The 24,419-nt window shown below is 40.8% G+C and overlaps 1 protein-coding gene across 3 annotated transcripts in view; it reads right to left on the bottom strand.

Annotated features, from left to right (window-relative positions):
- Window positions 1-24,419, bottom strand: part of LOC149322142 ((E3-independent) E2 ubiquitin-conjugating enzyme UBE2O-like) — a 148,506-nt gene that overhangs the window by 54,795 nt on the left and 69,292 nt on the right. For all 3 annotated transcript variants that reach the window (XM_089535221.1, XM_089535231.1, XM_089535241.1), the window contains 5 exons: window positions 22,296-22,359; window positions 20,987-21,130; window positions 19,082-19,191; window positions 16,950-17,100; window positions 15,493-15,534 (listed from right to left, as the gene is read on the bottom strand). In XM_089535221.1, the coding sequence (XP_089391347.1) occupies window positions 15,493-15,534; window positions 16,950-17,100; window positions 19,082-19,191; window positions 20,987-21,130; window positions 22,296-22,359 (511 nt within the window). The remainder of the gene's footprint in view (window positions 1-15,492; window positions 15,535-16,949; window positions 17,101-19,081; window positions 19,192-20,986; window positions 21,131-22,295; window positions 22,360-24,419) is intronic.

Raw genomic sequence — 24,419 nt, 5'->3', positions numbered from 1 at the left:
CAGTGGTTTGTAGTCCTGATAAGATGTCTCAGGAAGTGTATTGTCTCTCTGGAGCAAAAATCTGTGATGTGACAGAGAGGCTAACAAGACTTGTTAAGCTTACTGACCATTACCCCTTCCTTTTGGTCTATGTGGGAACCAATGATACTGCGAGCCTTCAGAGTATCAGAAGGGATTATGAAGCTTTGGGTAGGAAGCTGAAAGAGCTGGATGCACAGGTTGTTATCTCATATCTTCTCCCAGTTGAAGAACATGGTTCAGGAAGGGAGAGGAAAATAGCAGATGAGAACAACTGGCTCTGCAGATGGTGTTGCCAAGAATGATTTGGATACTTGAATCATGGGCTGTAGTTCCATGAGGGGGAACTTCTGGGAAGAGATGGGTTGCATCTCACACTGGTTGGCAGAAACATTTTTTGCCAATGGTCTCAAAAATTCGATCAGGATGGCTTTAAACTGAGTTATGTGGAGAGTGTTTTCAAAGGCAGGAGTACCTCAAGGACTGGAGATAATAGTCAAACTGTCATTGAGGGAACAAAGCAAATAGTGCAGGCCAAACAGGAAGGGATAGCATTATATGTCAGGGATGTTTACACCTGTGAAGACATCCAGAACTTAAATTCTGGAAGCCAGAGAGCATCTGCATAAAAATTAAAGGTGAGGGAAACAACAAGGATGTCATTGTGGGAATCTACTACAGACCGCCAAGTCAGACTGAGGAATTGGATGATGCCTTTCTAGAATGACCACACACTCAGAAAGGAGAGATGTAATAGTGACTTCAACTATCCTGATATTTGCTGGAAGTCAAACTCAGCCAAAACTTTAAGGTCTAGCAAATTCCTCCCTTGCCTGGAAGACAATTTCATTGAACAAAAGGTGGAAGAGACAACAAGAGGATAGGCTATTTTACATCTGATCCTAACAGGGATGATCTGGTAAATGATGTGCAAGTGGTGGGATCCTTAGGTGGGAGTGATCATGTTCTCCTGGAGTTTATTATACAGCGGAAAGGAGAAGCCAGGCACAGTCAGACACACATTCTTGAATTTAGGAAAGCTAATTTCAGTAAATGTAGAGAAATACTGAGGTCAGGAATACTAAAAGAGAACAGAGTTCAGGATGGATGGGAGTTTCACAAAAGGGAGATACTGAAGGCACAATTTCAAACAGTTCCAATGAAGAGGAAAAATGGGAGGTGTCTAAAGAAACGAGGATGGATGACTAAAAACTTTCAACTGAGCTAAGTTTTAAACAGAACATTTATAAGAAATGGAAGAAAGGAGAAATTCAAACAAAATCAGAAAAGCAAAAACAGACAATGAACTCAGGCTTACTAGAGAGGTTAAGAACAATAAAAAGGGTATGTCCATAGCAAAAGGAAGAAGAGGGAAATGGTAGGGCCGCAGAGAAGATGGCAAAATGCTAACAGGGGTCAGAGAAAAGGAAGAATTACTCAACACCTTCTTTGCCTCTGTCTTCTCAGAAAAGGAAAAGGGTGCTCAACCTAAGGAGCAGAGGAAAGAATAGGGGAAATGCAGCACAGAGTCAGTAAAGAGGTAGTACAGGAATACCTGGTTAATCTAAATGAATTTAAGTCTCCAGGACCAGATGGACTACGTCCAAGGATATTAAAAGAACTGGTAAATGTAACCTTGGAGCCATTGGCAATAATCTTTGAGAACTCCTGGAAGACAAGAGATGTCCCAACAGACTGGAGGAGGGCAAACGTCTCCATCTTCAAAAAAGGAAAAAAAGAGGATCCCAACAATTATTGTCCAGTTAGTCTGACATCAATACCTGGAAAGATTCTAGAATAGATCATTAAACAGAGAGTCTGTGAACATTTAGAAGGCAAAAACATAATTGCAAAATGTTGATATGGGTTTCAGAGAAACAAGTCACATGAGACTAATCTAATCTCTCTCTATCTCTCTCTCTCTCTTAAATAAAATTACCAGTTTGGTAGATTAAGAGAATGCTGTGGATATAGCACATCTTGATTTCAGTAAGGCCTTTGACAAGGTTCCCCATAATGTGGGCTAGACAACGCAACTGTCAAATGGATTTGTAATTGGTTGACTGGCTGAACCCAAAGGGTGCTCAAGCAATGGCTCCTCTTTATCCTGGAGAGAACCAACCATTGGGATGCCACAGGGTTCTGTCCTGGGCCCAGTGCTATTTAACATCTTTATCAACAACTTGGATGAAGGAATAGAGGGCATGTTTATCATATGTACAGATGACACCAAATTAGGAGAAGTAGTTAATACCCCAGAGCAGAGGATCAAAATTCAAAATAACCTTAATAGATTAGAAAGCTGGGCCAAAGTCAACAAAATTATTTTCAACATGGAGAAATATAAGGTATTGCAGTTAGGGGGGGAAATGAAATGGACAGGTTGCTTACCTGTAACAGTATTTCTTCAAGTGGTCATCTGCGAATACATACAAATGGGTTGCACTGCGCAGGCGCAGTGAAAGCCATTTGTATGTATTCGCAGAGACCACGAAGAAGAAGCATAGATATAGGATGTGGGACACCTGGCTTAATGAGACTACATGTGAAAGGGATCTAGGAGTCCTAGTAGACCAAAAGTTGAATGAGTCAACACAGTGTGAGGCAGCATCTAAAAAAAATCAATGTGATTTTAGGCTGCATGAACAGACATATAGTGTCTAGATCAGTGGTTCTCAACCTCTGGTCCTCCAGATGTTTTTGACTTCATCTCCCAGATTCCTTCATCATTGGTCTGGAGCTGAGAGAGTAATCCTTGACTGCCTCTCTCTTGGCTAAATTTAGCTAGCTAAATTGGGAGCTCAAATGAGCATCATGGCTTCCTCTTGTTGCTAATTCTGACCCATCTTGATTTTAAAGTCCTGCTGGACAAGGTGACTAGTTGTTGTCCTAACCACAAAGGGGGACAAGGCACCGCAAAACACTGGACATTCAAGAAATAATGTAGGACATGACCAAACAAAAGCTAGAAACATTTAATATAAATGCAAATTCATGCTTCTTAGTGATGCTCCACATGGAGGACTTTCTGAAAATCCTTCTGGACAGAAGATTGAAATGCAGTATTAGTCCTGGAAAAGGAAGAACTTTGGTTGCCTAAGCACGAAGGAGGACAAGGCTCTGTAAAAGTCAGACATGCAGGAAAAAATGTAGGTCATGGGCAAAGGAGGACAAAGCACTACAAAATATTGGACAGTCAAGAAAAATGTTGGACTGAAAAACACTTAATACAAAACTTAAGCTAAAAACCCTTAATATGAATATAAATTAATGCTTCTCAATCATGCTAAAAAAGGAGGACACTTTGAGATTCCTCCTGGACAGAAGCTTGAAATGTAAGACATACACGGAAAAGGAGGCCTTTTGTTGCTATAAGTTGGAAAGGACTTGAAAGCACAAAACATCAATATGAAATTACCACAAAGGCCTTGTGGGAATGGGTGGGTTGTTTAAAGAAGAGAAAAAGAGAATTTAAAATACATATTTTGCTCTGGGAAAGTTTTCTGGCATGAGGGAAACTGCTCTGCAAAGGGTTCTGTGGATTTAACAAGTGAGTCACAGACACATTCAATGGGAGAAGTTAGTTGTTGTTGTGTGCCCCCTAATTGTTTCTGACTTATGGTGACCTTAAGGCGAAACTATCCTGGAGTTTTCTTGGAAGAGGGGATTTTTGCCATTGCCTTCTAAGGCTGAGAAAGTGTGACTTGTCCAAGTGGGTTTCATGGCTGAGCTGGGATTCCAGCCCTGGTCTCCAGAGTCGCATGCTCAAACCACTACACCACGCTAGCTCTTCATATAGAATCATAGAGTTGGAAGAGACCGCAAGGGCCATCCAGTCCAACCCCCTGCCATGCAGGAAATCTAAATGAAATCATCCCTGACGGATGCCATCCATCCTCTGTTTAAAGACCTCTAAGGAAGTATATTACATACTTCTTGTTGTTCTTGTTACTGAAGTGTGCCTCCTTTGCTTTATTATATCTGTAATATGGCCACCCTGAGGAGAAACTATTCTGGGGCTTTCTTGGCAATTTAGTATTAGAAGTAAAGGGGTGCAAAGGTACGTTTTTAAAACCCGGTCGGTGGGAAGGCTATTTCCTTTCTCCCACTGGCCATTCTTTTGGCTTTTTTTTAAATACTTTTTTTTTATAATCATCCTTCCCTAAACTTTTTTGTTTTATGAGTTCAGAGAACCAGACATGTTCTGTGGAGGACATTCAGGGTGTAATGTGGAGGATATTCGAGGAAAATGTAGGGCATGATCAAATAAATGCTAAAAAACCCCTCCTATAAATTTATGCTTCTTAATCATGCTAAAAATGGAGGATATTCAAGGAAAATGGAGGATCTGACACAAATAAAGGCTAAAAATGCTCCTAGAAATGTCAATTCATGCTTCTTAGCCATGCTGAAAGTAGAGGACATTACAAAAAAAAACCACACTAAAAACACTTCTATAAATATAAATCCATGCTTCTTATCCATGGTCAAATTGGAGAGCATTCAAGAAAATTTCAGGACATTACAAAATAAAAGCTAAGAATCCATATATAAATGTAAATTCATGCTTCTTAGCCATGCTCAAAATGGGGGATGTTTAAGAAAAATGGCGGTCATGACAACATAAAAGCTAAAAACAGTCAGAAATATAAATTCAGTTCATCAGGTTTATTTACAATATATTACATATTGCTGTTGTGCCTTCAAGTTTTCAAGGTTTAGAAGGGAATTTTTGCCATTGCCATCATTTGAGACTGAGTGTGTCTTGCCCAACATCATCCAATGGGTTTCATGGCTGAGCTGGGGTTTGAGTCATAGTCCAACACTCAAACCATTAAATCATGATGGTTGTAACTTTATTATATACTCAGCTATATTTTTCTGATGAATGTTAAAATGGCTTGCAATATACTTTCAGAACTGAGCAAGACACAAAATTGTACTTACTAGCCACAAATCCTTGACTGAGTCTACATTTAAATTATTTCATTCTCCATGTATGAATTTATGTCTATATAGGTGTTTTTAACTCAGGGTGACCAGACTTGGTTCTCCTCCTTTTCGGGACCTCTTCCCCATTTCAACCTCCTGTCCAAGAGGGATTCCAAAAGGTCCTCCATTCTTTTTTTTTTTTTCAAAATAATAATTGTTTTATTGGGTTTTTAAAAAACTTATAAAAGAAAACATTTACCAAGCAATCATACCGTCACATATAATACAAGACATATATTAAATACAACACTAAACAAAAATAATATTATAACAAACAATAAATACAAAGACAAACATATTACTCACATTCACTTTCCGCTACTTCCAATCTACCAGACTAACTTTTATTTCTATCTCATTCATTTTTAGATTCTCTGTTAATAGATAGTAGAAAGTAAATACGTATTGTTCTACTTCTACTTGTCCTTACGAACCGTTTGTTTTCCCTTGCAGTCCTCATTTAGATTGTAAAATAATTGATACAAAATCACTCTAATGAAATTAAACTAAACATCATTAGATTTTTTTTTACCTCTAAGCATATTTCTATTTTTCAGCTGTTATATTTCTTTGAACAAATTAATTCTGAGCATGACTGAGAAGCATGGATTTAATATTTATATGAGTGGCTTTTTTGTTTTGTTTTTAGCTTTTATTAGGTCAGGTCCTTCATTTTTTTCTTCACATATTTCCCCCTGGAAGTCCTGTCCCCAGAAGTCCCACCTCTAGAAGTCCCACTCCCAGAAGTCTTGCCCCTGGTACCCGGTGACACCCAGTGCGGGAACGTCCCTGAGTTTGGGCACTCGGTCTTTAAAAGGTTAGCCATCACTGATCTAGGGGCATGTATCAAAGGATCTATATCAGTGATTCCTAAACTTTGGTCTTCCAGATGTTTTGGACTTCTCCGAATTCCCGACTGTTGGCCAAGCTTGCTTGGGTTGTTGAAGTCCAAAATACCTGGGTGACCAAAGTTTGGGAATTACTGATCTAAAGGATGAAGCAAAGGAAAACAATGCCAAAGAAACAGATTCCAGCAAGCGTAACTTTTTGTGCTCATCTTAAAGTCTGCAAGAGAATAAGTGTGTGTGTGTGTGTGTGTGTGTGTGAGTGGTTCCAGGACAGGTAATGTTCTTCCCTTTCAGTAAGGAGTGGTTCCTTTTATCTTTTTGTTATGTAAAAGTTAAACAGACTACGTATTTTGACTTGTGGATAAGTCGACTCAGGGTTTGGGGGTCAATTTTTTGACTAAAATTTCTAATAATAATAATTTAATAATTTGTTTTATTTATATACCGCTATTCCAAGGATCATAGCGGTGAACAGCAAGTAAGCTAATTAGCAAGTAAGCTAATTTGCCCCAACAGTCTGGGTACTCATTTTAGCGACCTCGAAAGGATGCAAGCCTGAGTCGAGCTTATAAGTCTAGACTTATACATGAGTATATACAGTAGTTAAAAGTCAAGATAAACTGATGTAACAGTGGAAGACTGGCACCCATATTTCTGACCACATTCCTGTTCCTTTAAAGCAGCTGTATAACAAACATAAATCTAACTAAAGCTTTCCACAGCTCCTTTACCTGCTGAATTTTTATGCCATCGTAATTGTGAAAAGGTACAGGAATGATGCTGTCCTGATTTTCTACACACACTGACACAAAAATAATAAAAATGCCCTCCAGATGCTAAAGATTGCAACTCCCACCAGCTGAAACCCCTATCACTAACGGTGGGAATGACAGCAGCTGCAGTCCAACATATACTCACCCTATCACTGTTGCACTGTACTAATCAAACTACTCGTTTTTGCTTATGACACTGAGGAGACATCAGCTGTGGGAAAATTAGCAGAAAGTATAAGAAGAGGATATTATACACCAGATTAGGAGTTATTCTGACCCCATCTGAAACCACAGACAACAATCCAGTACCACAATGAGTACTGGAACTGCATCTCAACAAAAAAACACAAAATAAAGAGGTTCCTACAAACCATTTCTCAGGGATCAAAAGCAATTTTTGACAAGTGAAAAAGTGATGGCTGGTGGGGTGGTGGTAGATGCTTGAGGCATTGCAGTGATCAATGGAAGATTATCATGTATCTCAAACACAACACAAAAATACTACAGTTGAGGAGAACACTGTGAAAGAGACAAAATCTGTCAATAACTAGAGATGCTTGGTGGCCTCACCTTCACTAAGGCTGCTGCCACGCTGCAGAAATATTGCTGTTTGACAGTGCTTTAAATAGCATGGCTCCATTCTATGGAATCCTAGAATTTGCAGCTTGTTGTGGCACCAGAGCTCTCTGACAGAGAAGGCTAAATATCTCACAAAACTACAAATCCTATAATTCCACAGCATTGAGCCATGATAGCTGAAGCGGTGCCAAACTGCATTAATTGAGCCATGGAGATGCAGCCTGAGAGGGTCCTTACTCTGGGGTGCAGAGGCAGAAATATGTTGCTATGTAGACTATAAAGATTTAATGTATAATTAACAACATTAAGGGCCTTGCTGGATCACACCACAGGCATATTCAATCAGTGTGTCAGTCAATTGTATTGTATTTTACTAAAAGCCATTACAAAGCCAATCCTCCCAATAAAATCCAGTAAAAGACCACACACATACATATGTACATGTAAAAAGTAAAGGTTTCCCCTTGACATTAATGTCTAGTTGTAACGGTCTGTAGGGGGCAGTGCTCATCTCTGTTACTAAACTGAAGAGGCAGTGTTGTCTAAAGACAACTCTGGTGGTCATGTGGCCAGCATAACTGTATGGAACGCTGTTACCTTCCCACCAAAGTAGTACTTATTTATCTACTTGCATCTGCATGCTTTCCAACTGCTAGGTTGGCAGAAGCTGGGACTAGTGACAGGAGCTCACCTGATCACGCAGCACTTGGGCCTCAAACTGCAAACTTCCGACCCTATGATTTTTAGAACTGGCACCTTAATCACTAAGCCACTGTGTCCCATGTACACGTACATCCATATAAAGACTTTCATACTTTTAGAAGTTTTAGCAAATAGGGTGTTTTTATGTGTGACCTATAGTTCAAATTCTGATAATAACCATCACTGTTTCATGTAAAAGGTCTCACCCTGTAAAAGAAGCCAAACTCTGTCTCAAGAAATTTGTCCTGAGGTTTTGACAAAGCTAGCAATTGTAAATAGTGTGAAACATCCTCTACTTCTCCCATGCCACAAATGCAGGGTCTTTATTTTCTTGAAACATTTCTATATCTGCCATCCAAACTGATTTTGGTATACAGTGTGACTTCCCCTTACGTGGGGATCTGTTCCGGATCCCTCCGCGTAAGGGGAATTCTGCATGTGCTGGAGCTCCATTGGAAGTAATGGGGCTTGCGCCTGCAGCGGCAAGGCACTGCAGCAGCGCCCCATTAAATCTTCTGGCGCAGCTTTCAGAATATGCTGAAAACACATGTGTGCTGTAGTTTGGAAATGTAGTTCTCTCAATGCAGTTCTTAGAGGGACAAAACATTTGTAAGTACAGTGGGCCCATTGTATCTGCTGGGGTTTGGTTTGAGCCCCACCCCCCCACCCCCAGATCCCAAAATCAAGGCTTGCTGTTTGGATTTTCTGGGGGGATATTTTCAAGCTATGGATGGTTGAATCCATGGATACTGTGCGCTGACTGTATTGAGATCTTATGTGATTTGATTTCAACAGATGATACAATGGGAAACATTTGAAGATTTAATTGAAACTTAATATGGATGTTTATCCAACTTATAGATGCAGTTCCTCAGCTTGTTTTTAACTCCAGGCAAGATAAAAATATCTGTTCAAAGGAATTCAGAGGTTAATATGTATTGAACTAGCTTAGAACATTCTTAGGCCAGCCACCTTTGTTCCACTGTACACCGAAATAAAGTTTAGGGAGGTGGTCCTCTGTCGTGTCCAAGATCCGGAGTCCGGCCAGAGAGAGGAGAAGGAGAGGAGCTGCTTGGCAGCCATTTTGAGACCGTGTGCTTGAGACCGTGTGCTCGTTGCTGAAGGGGCGGAGCTTCTGTGAGTCACATCTGTGAGTCACAAGGGGGCGGAGCTAGCAGACTAGCTTTATATACCACCTTCCAGAGCCGCACGCCTAACGGCGCGCAAATTTTTGTTTTCTTTAACTCAACAACTCTGCTCAAGTGGCATCAGGTTAGAATCAGATATTGAAACAGAACCTTCCCTTTAAGTGTAAGATAGCAGCCAGTACTTACCTTTAAAGAAGTATTCCCAGTAGATTGACTGTTATATTTATTACTAAAGACTTTGCAGTATGGACAACGAGGGATCTGCCGCAGTCACCTGCAACTCTTGTGGGATGTTTCTCTTCTTGCCTACAGAAGTGGAGAACTTCACATGCACCAAGTGCAAGTTGGTAGCACTCTTGGAGGAGAAAGTGCAGCAGCTGGAGTCCAGAGTAGCTACACTTCAGCATATTAGGGAACAAGAGGATTTCCTGGACACAATAGAACTAACCATCTTGGATGAGTACCACGCAGAGGAAGATGCTAGGGTGGAAGAGGTCACTTGCCAAACAGAGGAGGCAGACAGCTGGAGGAATGTCACAAAAAGAAGTAAGCCAAGAAGGAATTGTTTGGGGAGCTTGCAGCTAGAGAATCGATTCGAAGCTCTTTCCCTTATCAAGGAGGATGAAGAAGAGCAGCATGGACAGACTTCGGGGACAGAACAGGGGAGCCTGAGAGTCCCACCCGAGGGAACAGTCGCTGCTAAGCCTCGGAGGAGGCGTGTGGTCGTAGTGGGGGACTCCTTGCTGAGGGGTACAGAAGCAGTGATTTGTAGGCCTGACAAGATGTCTCGAGAGGTGTGTTGTCTTCCAGGTGCAAAGATCTGTGATGTGACAGAGAGGCTGACAAGACTGGTCAAGCCTACTGACCAATACCCCTTCCTTTTGGTCCACGTGGGAACTAATGATACTGCAAGACACAGCATTCAGAACATCAAAAGGGATTACGAGGCGCTTGGTAGGAAGCTGAAAGGAATGGATGTACAGGTTGTCATCTCGTCTCTTCTGCCAGTTGAAGGGCATGGTCCAGGAAGGGAGAGGAAAATAGCAGATGTGAACAACTGGCTTCGTAGATGGTGCCGCCGAGAAGGATTTGGATTCTTCAATCATGGGCTGCGGTTCCATGAGGAGGGACTTCTTGCAACAGACGGGTTGCATCTCACGCCAGTTGGAAGAAATGTTTTTGCCAACAGTCTCAAGAACTTGATCAGGAGAGCTTTAAACTGAGTTCCGAGGGGAAGGGAGACAATATTAAGGAAGGCGAAAGGGATGGCGAAAATAGTCAAACTGACATAGAGGAAACAAGGCAAACAGTGCAAAGACCCAACAGTGGGAGGCAAAAAAACTTGCACAGGCAGCAAGTAAAAGGGAACCATGGTCTGCGATGTCTCTACACTAATGCACAGAGCATGGGAAATAAGCAAGATGAACTCGAACTCCTAGTACAACAAAGCAAATATGATATAATAGGCATCACTGAAACCTGGTGGGATGAGTCTCATGATTGGAATGTGGAAATAGAGGGGTATAACCTTATTAAGAGAAATAGGCCAAACAGAAAAGGAGGAGGAATAGCACTATATGTCAGAGATATTTACACCAGTGAAGAGATCCTGGACATCAATCATGGAAGCCAGGTGGAGAGCATCTGGATAAGAATCAAAGGGGAGGGAAACAACAAGGGTGTTACGGTGGGAGTCTACTACAGACCCCCAAGTCAGACTGAGGAATTGGATGATATCTTTCTAGAACAGATGACCACACAGTCAGAAAAGAGAGATGTAGTAGTGATGGGAGACTTCAACTACCCTGATATTTGCTGGAAGTCAAACTCAGCAAAATCCTCAAGGTCTAGCAAATTCCTCACTTGCCTGGAAGACAATTTCATGGTCCAAAAGGTGGAAGAGGCAACAAGGGGGTCAGCTATTTTAGATCTGATCCTAACCAACAAGGATGACTTGGTTAATGGGGTGCAAGTGGTGGGATCATTAGGTGGAAGTGACCATGTTCTCCTGGAGTTTGTAATACAGTGGAAAGGAGAAGCCAGGCAGAGTCAGACACGCATCCTAGACTTTAGGAGAGCGGATTTCAGTAAACTTAGAGAAGTATTGAGGGCGATTCCATGGTCAGAAATACTAAAAGATAAAGGAGTTCAGGACGGATGGGACTTTCTCAAAAGGGAGATACTGAAGGCACAATTTCAAACAGTTCCAGTGAGAAAGAAAAACGGGAGGTGTTTCAAGAAACCAGGATGGATGACTAAGGAACTTTCAACCGAGCTAAGTTTGAAACGGAACATGTATAAGAAATGGAAAAAGGGGGAAATCACGAAAAAGGAATTCAAAGAAATAGCAGGCATGTGTAGGGGTAAAGTCAGAAAAGCTAAAGCGCAGAATGAACTCAGGCTTGCTAGAGAGGTTAAGAACAATAAAAAGGGCTTTTTTGGATATGTCCGCAGCAAGAGGAAGAAGAAGGAAACGGTAGGGCCACTGTGTGGAGAAGATGGCAAAATGCTGACAGGAGATAGAGAAAAGGCAGAATTACTCAACACCTTCTTTACCTCAGTCTTCTCAGAAAAGGCAAAGGGTGCTCAACCTGAGGATAATGGAGCAGAGGACAGAATAGGGGAATTTCAGCACAGAATAAGTAAAGAGATAGTAGAGGAACACCTTGTTAATCTAAATGAATTTAAGTCTCCGGGACCAGATGAACTCCATCCAAGGGTATTAAAAGAACTGGCAAAAGTAATATCGGAGCCATTGGCAATCATATTTGAAAACTCCTGGAGAACAGGAGAGATCCCAGCAGACTGGCAAAGGGCAAACGTTGTCCCCATCTTCAAAAAGGGGAAAAAAGAGGATCCCAACAATTATCATCCAGTTAGTCTGACATCAGTTCTAGGAAAGATTCTGGAGCAGATCATTAAACAGAGAGTCTGTGAACATCTAGAAGGCAATGCCATGATCACAAAAAGTCAACATGGGTTTCAGAGAAACAAGTCATGCCAGACAAATCTAATCTCTTTCTTTGATAAAATTACCAGCTTGGTAGATGAAGGGAATGCTGTGGATATAGTATATCTTGATTTCAGTAAGGCCTTTGACAAGGTTTCCCATGACATTCTTGCAAACAAGCTTGTAAAATGTGGGCTAGACAAAGGAACTGTTAAATGGATCTGTAATTGGTTGACCAGCCGAACCCAAAGGGTGCTCAACAATGGCTCCTTTTCATCCTGGAGAGAAGTGACCAGTGGGGTCCCACAGGGCTCTGTCCTGGGCCCAGTGCTATTCAACATCTTTATCAATGACCTGGATGACAGAATTGGGAGCATACTTATCAAATTTGCTGATGACACCAAATTAGGGGGAATAGCTAATACCCCAGAGGACAGGATCAAGATTCAAAATGACCTGAATAGACTAGAAAGCTGGGCCAAAGCTAACAAAATGAAATTCAACATGGAGAAATGTAAGGTATTGCACTTAGGGCGGAAAAATAAAATGCACAGACATAGGATGGGTGACACCTGGCTGAATGAAACTACGTGTGAAAGGGATCTAGGAGTCCAAGTAGACCACAAGTTGAACATGAGTGAACAGTGTGATGCGGCAGCTAAAAAGGCCAATGCTATTTTAAGCTGCATCAATAGAAGTATAGTGTCTAGATCAAGAGAAGTAATAGTGCCACTGTATTCTGCTTTGGTCAGGCCCCACCTAGAATATTGTGTCCAGTTCTGGGCGCCACAATTCAGAAAGGACATTGAGAAACTGGAGCGTGTTCAAAGGAGGGCGACAAAAATGGTGAAGGGTCTGGAAACCATGCCCTATGAGGAACGACTTAGGGAGCTGGGGATGTTTAGCCTGGAGAAAAGAAGGTTAAGAGGTGATATGATAGCCCTGTTTAAATATTTGAAAGGATGTCATATTGAGGAGGGAGCAAGCTTGTTTTCTGCTGCTCCAGAGAACAGGACCCGGAACAATGGATGCAAGCTACAGGAAAAGAGATTCCACCTGAACATTAGGAGGAACTTCCTGACAGTAAGGGCTGTTTGACAGTGGAATGCACTTCCTCGGAAGGTGATAGAGTCTCCTTCCTTGGAGGTCTTTAAACAGAGGCTGGATGGCCATCTGTCAGGGATGCTTTGATTTGGATTTCCTGCATGGCAGGGGGTTGGACTGGATGGCCCTAGTGGTCTCTTCCAACTCTACGATTCTATGATCCTCTTATAATACCAAAAAGCTGCCATCTCAACCCTAACTTTTACAGATGCCAAACCAGTTTCTGTCCTGAGGAACACAGCTGGAGTCCCCAGAAGTACTGCCAACAAGTACCTCAAAAATGTGTTCTGACAGACCTCCAGGTCATTCAAGTTATTGTGACTTATTCACCAGATCTCAATACCATATTGCATTTGAACAACTGCTCTCCTTAAAAGCACTTTCAATGCTGAAATTACCACCTTTCCATATGGCATGGGCTGATTTCTGTGCCATTGTTGTTGTTTTTTAATAGCTGTGTCTTTCAAGAATTTTTCTCATCAAAATATACCTTCAAATACTTAAAAGAGGGATTCTTTCTATGATGCAAAGTAAGACAAATGAAGTGGCTGCTGGCCATTTTGGAGGCATGCCGATTAAATGACGTATACTTTCAAAGTGGCTGGAAGCTACACCAATGCCACACTTTGGTCCTTAAGATGGGAGCAAAAAGGAGCTGGGATAATCTGACTCCTGTTGGCCCCTGTATCCAGGGCCTGCCTTGGGAGCGGGCTCTGCGGACAGCAGGGTTCCAACCTGCTTCCTGCCAGAGCAAACTCAAGCTGCTCTTTCATGCCCATCTGCTTCTGCCCTATCTTATTTCCATTTAAATTTCAATTAAATTTAGGCTACTGTCTGCCAAAGATGATCACCTATGATTTAACATAGTTTATTCTAAATTGTTCTATTTGACAGAACTCAAAGTTTATTTAGACATCTCTTCAGCTCATTTTATTCAGAGATAATAATACAGTATCATCAGCATGTGTCATGAATGCTGTTTTACAATTCCCTGTTGAGGGAGGGAAAGATCAGGACAGTTTAACTTAGTTATAATATTATTAAAATAAAGATTAAACAGTGCTAACAAGTAGCCTGCCTTGTCTGACCCCTTTCGTTGTCAACATTTCCTCAGTCAAACTTCCATCTGTGCTAAGCCTTGTATTCAGTTATATTCGTGTACAACTTCTGAATTAGGAATAACAGCCTCTGATTGAAATTAGTCTCAACAAGCTAACCCTATAAATAATTCCTAATGATTACATTGAAAGCTAAGGAGAGGTCAATAAACATAGCAAAACCATTTGGAAGGACCACTAGTGTATATTCATTTCAGCATTCTACTTTCCTAGTGGCCAACTAGATGTGACGAATTCACAAAGGTCTTTTGCTTTTTATATTGGAGATAATATACATCCATCAAAACCAAAAGTCACTGAAAGCCCGATAGTCTGGACACCTGTCCAGTTCCCACTCCTCCTCTACATCATACTGATCTGCATGATCTCTTTACTCATCTTTTTTTTTTCTAAGCTAAACAGTCCCAGTTTTTATAACCTTTCTTCATATAATTGCTTCAGCCTCATTAGCGTTTTGATTATCCTTTTTTCTTCTTTTCCCAACTCAACAATATCCTCTCCAAATGTGGTTCCAATTCTCCGGGTAAGGTAACACCACAGATATGTATGAAAGGATTATATTAGTGGTTTTGTTTTCAGTTCCTTTCCTAATATTACCTAACAAAGAATTTGCCCTTTTCTATGCCACTGCATGCTGGATTGATGTTTTCATCAAAGTAACCACAACTCCAAGATCATTTGCCTGTTTAGTCACAGCTTAGACCCTATGACTGTACACACAAAACTGCGATATATTCCACCCCCTCCACCACACTGTAAACTTGACTATATCAAATGACAATTACCATTTTGATGTCATTTGCAAACCGTGCTGCAATCTGTACACACCACCATGCCAGGGCTGTGTGCAGTACAAAGGCCCTTTTTCCCTTTCAATATTTCGTACCTATCATGTCAACAGATATTATATTAATACAGAAAAATTGTCATTTTTTTCAAAATAGTAAATGCCAAATACTTGTTTAAAATGGTTAAGCTACCCTTTTCTCAGAACAATAAATGTTAAAAGGAAAGTTACCTAAAAGTGGACTGCTCTGCTGTACTGAATTTTTATGCAGAAAGACAGCATATACCAAACCCATGAATGAATTTTGGACAGGATAATGAAATACAGTATGCTAATATCGTTTATAAGAAGAGAGCATTATTTGCAGACTTATAGAGAATGTGCTAACTACTTGATTTTTACTTCATTTTTAGAAGGACATGAATGGAAGCTCAAGGTATTTGCATATAGAGAACAAGTGTCTAGTAACATACCTTCTCAGGCTTTATGTTGGATACGAAACAAGGACAGGCCACCTGTAATATTGAACACCATAATTTTGGTATTATTGATGAAAGCATGGGATATTTACAGAGATAAAATAAGTTTAGATGAATGATCCACAATTTTGGGAGGATTTTATTCATATTTTATCCCAAAAGGTTATCACAATTGTATTTTCTCAGAAGTACTCAGTGATTTTGTAGGGGGAAATACTATATTGGTACATGCAGCCACTGATGCAAGGATGCAAAACCTGTAACCAAGTTAGCCATGAGCAGATGATCAGCCATTTTTAAAAGTTTCCCAGGTGCTTAAGAACTTCCCTCTTTTGGGACGGAAAGCTGGACAACTCTGGCTCTCCAGATGTCTTTGGATCACAACTCACATAATCCCTTACCACTGGCTGTCATGGCTAAAGATGACACAATATGTAAGACAAATATTGCTTAAGCTCTGCAGCTGCCCATCAGATAGGCAGTGTCAAGCGGGTCACAAGAAGAGGTTTATCCAGTCCCAAAATTCAGGATTCTAGGCTGCATCTGATTTAGAACATCAGATTTTACAGGCTTATATTAAGGAATGGATATTGCAACTGATGATATGAACACAACAGAGAGCTGTGAATCAGAACTAGAAGTACTTCAATAAAAAAAGCTATGGTAATTGAAAAAATATCAAAAAATGACAAAATAAATGAAGGACAAAAATATATAGCTCCTTTCCATATCTGTAAGACACTAATAAATTGTCATACCTAAAGCTAAATGGGAGAAAACACCAGAAATATACATTGAGAGTTCTGTACATTTCTCAGGATCACTGAATACATTAAGAGAAGAAAAATTCACACTAGTTGCCAGAATGATATATTCTCGATGATACCAAATGGCTACTCATCTTGAGATTTAATAATGGTAAATAATTTAACAAGCTGCATGCATATACATGACAGACAAATTTTTCTGCTGAAAAATGTTCCTACTATTTAACATACAAAGACAAAAAGAACACACATGAACAAATGTACCTGATGTAAGATTGATCCTTCAAAATAATCAGTTATACCCATCTTTTCCTAAAAAACTCCTCTTTTTTTGTGCTTTAAGCATGCAAAAAAGCTAAAGAAAACCACTATATTGGTCATAAACAACATAGAAAGCAGCCCTAAAAAGCTGAACAAATATTCATAGTGGAATGATTTAACAATACAACATATTCCTAGTATGCATATGTGTGTGCACATATATTTTCTGATGGTAACTTCTGAAATAACTAAAAGGTCCAAGCACTGAAATCAACAGAGATTTAATCTGAAGGCAGTATATAGTAGCAGTGGAATGCATCAAGACTGGATGCAAATTTAACAGTCTACAGAAATTCTGACCAAAATAGGTTTCACAAAAGCAATAAATTGACACTTTCAGCCAAACACATTTAGCGTACATACCTTCTTGCCAATAGTTCCTTCTCCCAGAACACAGTTTTTTTCCGGGCACTCACATGTAATTCTTGCAGGCTCCACTTTCTTAGGAAATACATAAAGACACCTTTCTCCAAGTTGCCTCTCAGCATGATCAAAGCACCCCAGACGCTTTACACTGTAAAAGGTAAGGCAACGGTAACACCATTTTAACACTGTCTGAGGGAATTTGAGTCCTTGTGTTGGCAGCTTTACTCCGCCTTTTGTGTACATGCAACCTGCAACTGCATTAAAAGGAAACAAGACCACCTAATTCTTTAAAGTTTTAGGCTTAATTAATAATGAAAAACTTTGCTGCTTCGGAATAAAATGAAAACATATATCCTGTACTGGATTGTATAGAAAATAATATAAGCAAATTTTGAAAGTAACTTTTTCACAAGTACTCTAGCGTAAAATACTTAAAGTCCAGTGAGAAAGTAAACTGAGATCTACTGGTAGATGACTAATTTGCAGTAGATTGGTAAGGATTTCTACCTCCCAGCTGTCTGATAGCAGCAAAATCATTCCTCTCCTGTTAAAATGAAGAAAAGTTGAGTTAACCAGTATTGGATTTCTGTATGGAAACACTGTGTACTCTGCTCACAAATTCTCTGTTAAAACAAATTCCTGGATTCTAAATTCTTTCATTCAAAGCATATTTCTTTGGCATCAAGCTCTAGTTGATAGATTTTGAACATCTAGTTTAAAAAAACATATAGCAGATCTCATAATCCTGAGATCTAGTCACTTTTGAATGAGAAACTCCACAAAATTTAGAACATGCTAATCCAGCAATTCCGTCATATTGTTTCAGACTGACTGCACGCACTTTCCTTTTTCAGTTTTTCTTAGAACCAATTTGGTATTCCAACAATTCCTCTACTAATTTATTAATAATTTCTTTTAGTTTTTTATACCCACCATGGATATTCTCCAGTTTGGCATGGTCAGTTTTGAGAGTAATATTCAGTAAAAGTTGAATATCCCTTATTCAAAATGCTTGGGACCAGAAGTGTTCTGTATTTCAGATCCCCCCCCCCACCAGATTTTGGAATACCTGTATTTTTGTATACATAATGAGACATAATGGAATGATACTGAGGATCTGTGAAATTGCAAGAATCTAAGCATAGTGCTTAGCAAAAATCTATACCTCCCACCATTTCACAAATCCTTGTGTCTCTCTCTCGCCTTGCAAATATCATATACTGTATATATACTCATGTATAAGTCTAGACATTTTAGCCAAAAAATTGAATCCCCAAAACTGAATAAATTTTTCCACAGGCCAACGTATGTACTGTACTTTAACTCCTACATATAAAAAAGGGACAATAACCTGGTTAAAGGCAAGAGTGCAATCTGTCCTGAAACACTGCCCCCCTCCCTTATCCATTCAGCCTTTAGGGTGAACACAGTTATGACTGCTGAAAATTTGTAAGTTCTTTGGTATCGTTTTCCTTTGCTTTATCCTTTAGATTCTTTGTTACATGCCCCTAAAGTTTACCCTCGACTTATCCACAGGTCATACAAAAACCCACAATTTTGGCCTCAAAACCTGTCCTTGACTTATACATGAGGTTGACATGAGGTTGCGTATATATGGTAGGTATGTAGCTCGAAAAGCTATGGACTTTGGAGTATTTTTGAATTCTGGATAAGGAATACTCAACCTGTAATTAAGTTGTAAAATGAGAGATACAGATGCCCCAGCTTGAGTAAAGTTACACACTGCCTGGTTGTATTTTCTTCCCATTTTACTGGGCCAAAATGTATTTGCTCTATGATGAAGCAGGTACATTTACTGTCTCTGGTTTAGAGGTCTTTCTTTTGTCCTGAAATATATGAACTCTGCCCCACAAAACAAGTCCCAGAACAAATGAAGAATGAGACATGTCTTAAAATAGACTTGCTGCCTCCCAGTTGGCAAAGGGCTGTTAGGTACCATCCTCCTGCTCATCAGTTCATCCGTCATCCCATAACACAACATTTGTACTGGTGACTGTTATGATTTTGTAACATCAATCTATTTATGAAAGCAAACTGTTGCTCTTCTGGAAGCCACATACATGCAGAATGGTAGCAAAACACGATGTTGAATATGAAGTATGACTTACCGAGATAAATTCTCCTGGGTTATTAAAGATGGTGGTGGACTTATGCTATCTGTACCTCCAGGACAGAAGCTTTTAGTGATCCAAGTAACTTTCAGTTCTACCACCTGTACCTGGGAAGGGGGGAGGAAGTCAGGGGGGGGGAACAGCACTTTTACGATATTTCACAAGACAGTAAATACTCAAATAACTTGCTAAATTAAAACAGCATTAGGTTATGGAATACTATGAAATGGACAAACTGACCACAACCAGGAGAAAGAATACCCTGAATAGGTTTAATAAAGAATGGGACCCATGGAGGATATATATACAAAAAGTCAAAAAGGAGATTTTGTTTACGGTGTTCGATACATGAATACAACCAAGATAATCAGGAATAATATTATAAGGGTTCTGCTAGAAGATATATAGAAGGTTTAGTTATAGAGGGTTCTCTTAATATATTAGGGATTCTATGGAGGATATATATAGAATTCTATAAGAGTTAGTTAAGAGACTCAATGTATTAATAGGAGGAAACTGGTTTAAGCCTTGGGAAGGGTGTGGAAGAATTTGTTTATAAAGAGTATATCAAAGATTAGATAGCAGGTGTTATAATGTACAAGGTAGTAAGGACAATAGGATTTTTTGTTTTTGTTTTACGTATTGACTGTTTTATTTTAATGTACATATGTATAAAGTATTGAAATAAAGAATTTATAAACAGCATTTTAAACTGAAATGTGTGTTTAGTGGGAAAATGGGGAGGAGTTACTCTCTCTCAGTTGTGTCTTCTTGAGTACATCATGCAGCACCCACCATGAAGGATGTGAAAACCAGAGAGCATTATAGTTTTTAGAGATTCTATCTTTCTTTCCAACTCAATGTCTCAGTGCCAATCCAGAGTGTTTGGATGTTGCGTTCTGCACTCAGATGAGAGAAAGGATACTGCTGATATACCACCCACAGTGTAACCTGTCAATCTAACCACCTGCAATCGGTAGCAATACAGTGCGCCCGTGTCATACGCTGGTGTGCTATGCATGGCTTTCAGCTATCAGCAACGAAGAGGAAATGGTACACATGCCAGTGGCACACGCACCACACCATGCCGCGTGCACAAGCCCCATTAGATTCAATGGGGCTCAAGCACATGTGGAACTTGCCTTACGCGGCAGGGTCCGGAACGGATATCCGCATAAGGCAAGGGTGCACTATATTTGGTATTTGATTTAATACTTTGTAATGTTATTTGTAATGTTCATTCTGATTCCAGTCACTGTTTTGTTATTATTTTCTTGAGGAATTTTATATTTTTAATACATTGTAGATTTCCAAGAGAACTCTGTTTAATGGGTGGCCCAAAACTGCAATCAGTCAGCTAACTGGTAATATTGAATTACACTCCGGTATCTTTTGTGCTATTCAAAGATAGAATATGCCTTGGATTTCAATTTTTTCCAGGAAATACAACACCAGTTAAATGTTGAGTCTTTAAATACATAAAACCTGAGTGTAATCAAGATGTTATTTTTTAAAAAATTCAGAAAGAACACATATGCTTCTTACCTAGCTGGCAAGAAGCATCATTTACTGGGGAGTTTTCACAATATAAACCTAGACGCAACGCAAAATGGACGTAACATCCCTATCCTGTCCTGTCACTGCCGGACTTGTCTAAAGACTCAAATCTAAATGCTAAGCAGGATGAAGAAACTGAAACAGTATTGTTTCAGGCTCAAACCAAATCCCAAGCAACATTTCATATCATCAGTCAGAGTTCCACAATAATCAGTCATTTGTTACCTTTTTTTCTCAGCAACACAGGTAATACATTTGGGTCAAAGAACCCAACACAGCTTGTTTGGGGGAAACCTCAGGTGAGACATTGATTGTATAGTACTGTCACAGCTCACTGGGTCCTACCTCTTCTACTACCACTCTGAACTTGCTCTTTGTGCTGAGAACAGGCTTCACGCCTGAAAGCCACTGCACATTCGAGAAGACTTTTGAAGGCCCAATGAGAACTTGCCCAGGATAAAAGCCATATGAGTCATCAAAGAAGAGACCCTACAGAATGAAGGGATACAGGAAGTGCAAAACAGAGTCAGTATGGCTAGCTCATTTCATTCCCTTGAAATGGGATTAGTATATTTCATTCTTACTTCCACATTCCCTTGAAATGGGATTAGTATATTTCATTCTTACTTCCATCAAAAAGGACAATTTGTGGCAAACTGGATGCTCCAAAGTGCATTCTTCTGTATTAGTCAACTATAGTAGCAGATATGCAGATGTATGACTGGCACATTAAAATTCAGAGGTACCGGGAAATAATGCATAATTTCAATTGAATGTCTCAGTATCAAGGAGCAAGACACAGCATAGCAAAGAAAAGCATCTAAAACAACAATAAAGAATACTACTAGTTCATGCTCAAGGCTTCTATGTGTCCATTTCCACAGTTATATAGTACAGGTAGATAAAACTGTTATACATTGAATTTCAAACTATAAGCAAGGCAGGGATGGAACAGATTTGATTCACATCTGAACAAGTGGCATCCCACACCAGGGTGTGACCTGGTGTGGGGGAGGGCTTTGGAGGCGGGGCCACAAAAGGCACTCCCTCACCTCCCTGTCCAGTGCAGCTTTATACGTGTGTAAAGCCTTGCCAGGCAGAAAGGAAGAGGTGCCCTGGGCCTCTCTTTCCCTGCCTGGTGCAGCTTTACATTCATGTAAAGCTGCGCTGGGCAGGGAGGAAGGGGTGCCCTTGGCCTCTCCCTCCCTGCCAAACACCATGGCTCATGGCAGGGAGTTGTGGGGAATGCTCAGCTGAGTGTCACCTCTCTTCTGGGGTTTCACCCGGTGCGGTCCGCACCCCCCCCCCCCCAGTGATGCCATGATCTGAACAGTGCCCAAAAGCAATAGTTTTTAATATTTTTGGACACCCAATAACAATGAAGATGGGAAAGAAAGTTTTGCTGCTGCCACTGTAGCACAGCGAATCACTTTTCTAGGTCCCATGTAAATGAGAGGATGCCATGCACTTCATGGGGCAAGTGTTTCACTAAAGCACTACAATTTGAGTAATAGTAAAACCTGCTCCCTGTACAATGAATTCCCAAAACTCGATAATATTTCAGCTATACAGGAACCCCACAAATGGGATCTGCAAAACATACACTGTAGCTCTGCAAACTGAGGACTCTTCTAGGGAAGAAAAAAAAACTTACTGAGTCACTGACATGTGGGCAGACATCATAGAGTTTTGCTGCATCCTCTGTGGTCATGGAACACCTAAAAGCAAAAACATTAATAAAACAGACTTTGCCAAGATACAGGACAGCTTTCCTTATGTCACATATGTGATCACTCTCTTAATATTAGGGTTTAATAGCATAAACCTATTTGTGGAGAGATACTGAGAATGAAGACAAAACTACAGTCAGTATATCAGATCACTGTGAGCTCATTTAAAAAAGTAATTTAACTTATGATAGTTAGGACAGTTATAACAACACTGATTTCCAAAAAGGAAAGTAGAAGAGATTTAGTGAGGATCTATATTATCCTCCCCAAGTCAGCGCGTTACTCCAAATAATGGTTGTTCTAGGCAGCTGGATCATATACTGACTTTGGCGGGTTACAGACCGCCATAAAGGACATCCTTAGGACGTCCCATTTTGAAAAAGGGGCGTCTCTTCCAGACGCCCCTTACCCTATCACGGACAGAGTCCGTGACAAATGGCGTCGGCCGTTCCACACGGCCGCCGCCATTTTGACGTAGTGGATGCTCTGCGTCCGCACATTGCACGCCGGAAGTGACGCTGCAAGTGCACCCTTCGTCCGGGAGCCGCGCTGTTTAAAGGCTGCGGTTCCTGGACGCTGCAAGCAGAGGCGGAGCCAGACCGCCGCTTCTCGGCAGTCTGTAACTCGCCTTAGGGTCTGAACACACAGGTCAAATGAAGCAGCTTTGAGCCATTTTGGAGATGTGCTTTTTAAATGACACATACGTCCTAAGCTCTTAGGAGTCATGCTTCGTTTCAACAGAACACCCAAAGCTGCTGATTTTGGCCTGTCTGTTCAGGCTCATAGGCAATTACCTAGATCAGTGATGGTGAACTTTTTTGGGTCTGTGTGCCCCAACTAAGAATTTTCCCGGCACTGGGTGTTACCCAGTGCCAGGACTTCCACCCTCTAGGGATGGGATTTCTGGGGTGGAACTTCTCTCCCCATAACTTTTCTGGCCTCCAGCTATCTCTGAAGAGATAGCTGAAGGCCAGGAAAGCTCTGAGAGACAGCTGAAGGCTGGGAAAGATCCAGGAGGAGGAGCTACAGGTGCACAACTGTCACTTCTTCTCCCCCTACCCTTTTCCTGGCCCCCAGCTGTCTCCAACAGCCAGCTAAAGGCCGGGAAAGGTTTGGGAAGTGCCTGTTGCTCCTCCTCTCCACTGGGTAGTGGATGAAATGGTGTTGCGTGCCATTTCTGGCACACATGCCATAGGGTTGCCATCATGGATATAGACAGTTAAGAAACTGCCTTTCAGAGTTACTACTCTGGGTGGGGCTACCTGTCAAACTGCTCAGCTGTTGAACCTCTTAATGGAGTTTCTGCGCAGGTGCAAAAGCCTAATATGTAAGGCCAGATCTGACGTCTCCAGGAATGGGCGCTGTTGGTGCACTAGTTTCAGCTGTGCAAAACCACTCCTGGTTACCATTGATGCCTGGGCATCCAGGCTCAGTGTTGAATCAAGGAATACTCCCAAACTGCAAACCTGTGTTTTCAAGGGGAGTGTAATCCCATCTAACACAGGCTGAATCCACATTCCCGGATCTGTCTTTCAACTGACCAGGAGCACCTCTGTCTTGTCTGGATTAAGCTTCGATTTGTTTGCCATTATCTTGTTCATTACAGCTGCCATACACTGGTTTAGGACAGAAACAGCTTCATTGGAATTAGGTGGAAAGGAGTGATGCAGCTGGGTATCATCAGCAAGCACACTGGTGACGCCTTACTCCAAAATACTGGACAACCTCTCCCAGCGGTTTCATGTAGATGTTAAATAGCATAGGAGACAACACTGAGCCCTGAGGTACTTCATAGACCAATGGTCAAGGAGTTGAACAGGAATTCCCCAGCATCACCTTCTGAGAACACCCCTCCAGGAAGAAACGGAGCCACAGTAAAACAGTATCGCCAAGTCCCATCCCGCAGAGGCAACTCAGAAGGATACCATGGTTGATGGTAGCGAAAGCTGCTGAGCAAGAATCAAACTTAAGAATTAAGCATGAATCAAGCTTAATCAAGCTCAGCAAGAATCTTGCTTAAGCAAGCATCAAAAGTAGTACTCTTTAAC

Source organism: Sceloporus occidentalis, unplaced genomic scaffold (assembly GCF_023333645.1).
Source record: "Sceloporus occidentalis isolate IW3139 unplaced genomic scaffold, rSceOcc1.0.p SCAF_1, whole genome shotgun sequence".
In the NCBI taxonomy this organism is placed as follows: domain Eukaryota; kingdom Metazoa; phylum Chordata; class Lepidosauria; order Squamata; family Phrynosomatidae; genus Sceloporus; species Sceloporus occidentalis.
Note: the sequence above shows the minus strand (reverse complement) of the source record. Positions and strands in the feature narration are given on the sequence as shown.